General features: G+C 32.8%; 1 protein-coding gene and 1 long non-coding RNA gene across 8 annotated transcripts in view; one reads left to right on the plus strand and one right to left on the minus strand.

Annotated features, from left to right (window-relative positions):
* LOC133643358 (uncharacterized) overlaps positions 1-5000 on the plus strand; it is an 86816-nt gene that overhangs the window by 46626 nt on the left and 35190 nt on the right. Inside the window, exon 5 of one of the 2 annotated variants that reach the window (XR_009824670.1) lies at positions 2462-3071. The exons of the other annotated variant lie outside the window; for it this stretch is intronic. This is a non-coding gene — a long non-coding RNA (uncharacterized LOC133643358). Of the gene's footprint in view, positions 1-2461; positions 3072-5000 lie in introns of those variants that run through there. 2 annotated transcript variants of the gene reach the window in all.
* The window catches only part of LOC133643351 (proto-oncogene tyrosine-protein kinase Src), an 85423-nt gene continuing 82420 nt past the window's right edge, over positions 1998-5000 (minus strand). For all 6 annotated transcript variants that reach the window (XM_062037844.1, XM_062037846.1, XM_062037845.1 and 3 more), the window contains one exon: positions 1998-2664. In XM_062037844.1, coding sequence (XP_061893828.1) covers positions 2456-2664 — 209 coding nt within the window. In that variant the 3' untranslated portion in view covers positions 1998-2455. The remainder of the gene's footprint in view (positions 2665-5000) is intronic.

The raw sequence follows: 5000 nt of genomic DNA on the forward strand, positions 1-5000 counted from the left end.
TTTTTTTTTTGTTTCTTTGTTTTTTAGACATGTATCTCGTGCGCACGAGAAACTTTTTCTAAAGTTATAAAAATAAAAAAAATTATAATTTTTTTATAAAAAATTTTTAGACATGTATCTCGTGCACACGAGATACATGTCTAAAAAAAAATATATATATATATATTTTTTTTATTTTTTAAATTTATTTTTTATAACTTTATGAAAAGTTTCTCGTGCGCACGAGATACATGTCTAAAAAAAATAAAACATAATAAAAACATTTTTTATTTCCCCCATGTCCCTTTAGGGCAGGGGTCGCCCGTAAGGACCAGATGAGTAGCCCGCTGGCCTGTTCTAAAAATAGCTCAAATAGCAGCACTTACCAGTGAGCTGCCTCTATTTTTTAAATTGTATTTATTTACTAGCAAGCTGGTCTCGCTTTGCCCGACATTTTTAATTCTAAGAGAGACAAAACTCAAATAGGATTTGAAAATCCAAGAAAATATTTTAAAGACTTGGTCTTCACTTGTTTAAATAAATTCATTAATTGTTTTACTTTGCTTCTTGTAACTTTCAGAAAGACAATTTTAGAGAAAAAATACAACCTTAAAAATGATTTTAGGATTTTTAAACACATATACCTTTTTACCTTTTAAATTCCTTCCTCTTCTTTCCTGACAATTTAAATCAATGTTCAAGTAAATTTATTTTTTTTATTGTAAAGAATAATAAATACATTTTAATTTAATTCTTCATTTTAGCTTCTGTTTTTTCGACGAAGAATATTTGTGAAATATTTCTTCAAACTTATTATGATTAAAATTCAAAAAAAATATTCTGGCAAATCTAGAAAATCTGTAGAATCAAATTTAAATCTTATTTCAAAGTCTTTTGAAGTTCTTTTAAAATTTTTGTTCTGGAAAATCTAGAAGAAATAATGATTTGTCTTTGTTAGAAATATAGCTTGGTCCAATTTGTTATATATTCTTACAAAGTGCAGATTGGATTTTAACCTATTTAAAACATGTCATCAAAATTCTAAAATTAATCTTAATTAGGAAAACTTACTAATGATGTTCCATAAATTATTTGTTTTATTTTTTCAAAAAGATTCAAATTAGCTAGTTTTTCTCTTCTTTTTTTCGGTTGAATTTTGAATTTTAAAGAGTCGAAATTGAAGATAAACTATGTTTCAAAATTTAATTGTCATGTTTTTCGTGTTTTCTCCTCTTTTAAACCGTCCAATTAAGTGTTAATATCATTAATTATTAATAATAATAGAGTTAAAGGTAAATTGAGCAAATTGGCTATTTCTGGCAATTTATTGAAGTGTGTATCAAACTGGTAGCCCTTCGCATTAATCACTACCCAAGAAGTAGCTCTTGCTTTCAAAAAGGTTGGTGACCCCTGATTTAGGGGCTCCGTAAATAATAGTATACTGTCACCTACCACAAAGCTGACATTAAGTTGTGTCTTTAAATATATATGTCTGTTTTTAGCATTTCTTTTTACCTAATAAAAATATATCCAAATGGCCCCCGCATACTTTTGACTTTTTAGTTTGCGGCCCTTGGTGAAAAAGTCTGAACACCCCTAAATTAACGTATATATTCCAAACATTTTTTGTTAGAATTTTGCGACGTGGCCCTTTATGAAAACCAGCTTGACACCCCTGAATAAAGTAACAAATAAAAATAAAATCTCTGCTCCGGCTTTGCTACACATCTTAAGAAAAAACTCTTTTTGTTTTTATTTGGCAAATGCAACTGTGCGCGTATTATTACGTTAAAAAAAAAAGGTGGATCAAGCGCTGGTTGGCGTTAAAGCTACAGACACGCACGTCGCCAGTGGAGCTAATTGTGACACTTGTGTAAAAAGTTTGATTCCCAGCAGGATATGGAACGTGCGGGAATGTACTGATTTCCGGTACAGAACAATCCGGAGGGTTGGCAGGTCCGTGTAACGGTTTGTATTCCATGAAATGTACATCAATGTCACTACAAAGTACAAATGGCCTCTGTTCAGTGGAGGTTTATTGTCATGTGACCTGACCCGAGTCCACGTCCACGGTAAACATACAGAAAGTTCCGGAGCAAAGTGTTTTGAAGAAGAAGAAGAAGCAGCGCTTTGTAAAAACCGGAAACACTGAAAGGAGGACGAGTGGCACCTGTGTCAACACCTCCAGAGGATGGGGGGGACGGTTAAGAAGCAAAAAATAATAATAATAAGGGACCATTTTGTCCCTCTTTGACCCAGTCTGTCCCGCCCCCTCCTTTGGCTCCTCCCACATCAGTGAAGCCCCTCAAAGCCTGAGTGTCCAGTAAACCGTGAGTGCATGATGGCACAGAGGAGCCGAGCTTCCATTTCAAGTCTCTCTGAGGTGGTTTAGTGCACATCGTGTGTGTGTGTGTGTGTGTGTGTGTGTGTGTGTGTGTGTGTGTGTGTGTGTGTGTGTGTGTGTGGGGGGGGGGTTCTATAGGTTCTCCCCAGGCTGATACTGGGGTTCCGTGGAGGTGAAGTAGTCCTCCAGAAAGCCCTGCAAGTACTCGAAGGTGGGCCTCTCTTCCGGGTCCTTCCGCCAGCAGGAGAGCATGAGCTCGTGCAAGGAGCCGGGGCACTCGGACGGACACGGCATCCGGTAGCCGCGCTCCACCTGGTCCAGCACCTCGCGGTTCACCATGCCTGCGGGGGAACCACAGCTGGGTGACGCCGCTTGTTGAACACTGTCATTTTGCATCATGAAACAAATCAATATCATTAAGTAATTCATATTTTTTATTCATTTAATTAATTCTCTTAATCATCGCATCATACCAATTTGATAGCCATATTTTTTCTGCAGTTTATGCTGAGTCGACAAATTGTTATCTTTGGTAATAATAACACATATTGGCACAAAAAGATATCAGCAAATATAATTTAATGTTTTTTTTATGCAATTTAAAACAAATCTAACAGCAGATATTTATATAAAGTCAAAAGTAATAATAATAATAATTTATCGGCCGATAAATGCTTTAAAATGTACTATCGGAAATGATCGGTATCGGTTAATTTATTATCGGTATTGTTTTTATTTTATTTTTATTAAATCCACATAAAAAACACAAGATACACTTACAATTAGTGCACCAACCCAAAAAACCTCCCTCCCCCATTTACACTCATTCACACAAAAGGGTTGTTTCTTTCTGTTATTAATATTCTGCTTCCTACATTATATATCAATATATATCAATACAGTCTGCAAGGGATACAGTCCATAAGCACACATGATTGTGCGTGCTGCTGCTCCACTAATAGTACTAACCTTTAACACTTCATTTGACTCATTTTCATTCATTACTAGTTTCTCTGTTTTTTATATTGTTTTACTTTCTTTTTTATTCAAGAAAATGTTTTTAATTTATTTATCTTATTTTATTTTATTAACTTTTTTTAAAAAGGACCTTATCTTCACCATACCTGGTTGTCTAAATTAGGCATAATAATGTGTTAATTCCCAACTGTATATATCGGTATCGGTTGATTTCGGTATCGGTTGATATCGGTAATTAAATAGTTGGACAATATCAGAATATCAGATATCGGCAAAAAGCCATTATCGGACATCCCTAGTCAAATGCATACAATTGTCTTTATAGACACATTTGTATGCATTTGACAATGATAATGTTGAGTCGTGGAAAAGTTGTGCTGTACAAGTTTGATTAAATAAGATTGCATAGATAGACCAAAAAAAGTGTTAATAAAATTTATAAAAACAGGTTGAAAAAATAAAATAGGCTAAAAAAAAAAGTGAATTAAATATTTAAGAAATTACTAAAAAGTCTAGAAAAATAATAAATAATCAAAAAAATAAAATAGACTAATTTCTGTAAAGAAAACATTTTATTTAAATTAGGGCTGCAACTAACGATTAATTTCATAATCGATTAATCTGTCGATTATTACTTCGATTGATCGATTAATAATCGGATAAAAGAGACAAACTACATTTCTATCATTTCCAGTATTTTATTGGGAAAAAAACCGCATAATGGCACCATACTTATTTTGATTATTGTTTCTCAGCTGTTTGTACATGTTGCAGTTTATAAAAAAATAAATTTACAAAGAAAATAAAAATTGCCTCTGCGCATGCGCATAGCATAGATCCAACGAATCGATGACTAAATTAATCGCCAACTATTTTTATAATTGATTAGTTGTTGCAGCCCTAATTTAAATAAATATTCAACATCTTAAAGTGCATTTTTTTCCTAGTACGAAAAACTATTTCGGGTTGTCTTTTTGTTGTTGTTGTTGCCATCACGTGATCACAGCATTCTCACTTGTCCGTCTGTATTGATGGGCTCATATTGCCCATCCCATTTGAAGCTGAAATATTACCACGACGAGACATTTGGCTTTGAATAAGGATGTCCGATAATGGCTTTTTTGCCGATATCCGATATTCCGATATTGTCCAACTCTTAATTACCGATACCAATATCAAGCGATACCGATATATACAGTCATGGAATTAACACATTATTATGCCTAATTTGGACAACCAGGTATGGTGAAGATAAGGTCCTTTTTAAAAAATTTATAAAATAAGATAATTAAATTAAAAAAAAATTATTGAATAAAAAAGAAAGTAAAACAGTTACATAGAAACTAGTAATTAATAAAAGTGAGTAAAATGAAGTGTTAAAGGATAGTACTATTTTTTTTATTATTTTTTTTATTTTTTTATTATTTTAAACAACATTAAAAAAAGACACAAGATACACTTACCATTAGTAAAACAATATAGAAACAGTTACATAGAAACTAGTAATGAATGAAAATGAGTAAAATGAAGTGTTAAAGGTTAGTACTATTAGTGGAGCAGCAGCACGCACAATCATGTGTGCTTACGGACTGTATCCCTTGCAGACTGTATTGATATATATTGATATATAATGTAGGAAGCAGAATATTAATAACAGAAAGAAACAACCCTTTTGTGTGAATGAGTGTAAATGGGGGAG

The sequence above is a fragment of the Entelurus aequoreus genome, linkage group LG26 (genome assembly GCF_033978785.1).
Source record: "Entelurus aequoreus isolate RoL-2023_Sb linkage group LG26, RoL_Eaeq_v1.1, whole genome shotgun sequence".
Classification (NCBI taxonomy): domain Eukaryota; kingdom Metazoa; phylum Chordata; class Actinopteri; order Syngnathiformes; family Syngnathidae; genus Entelurus; species Entelurus aequoreus.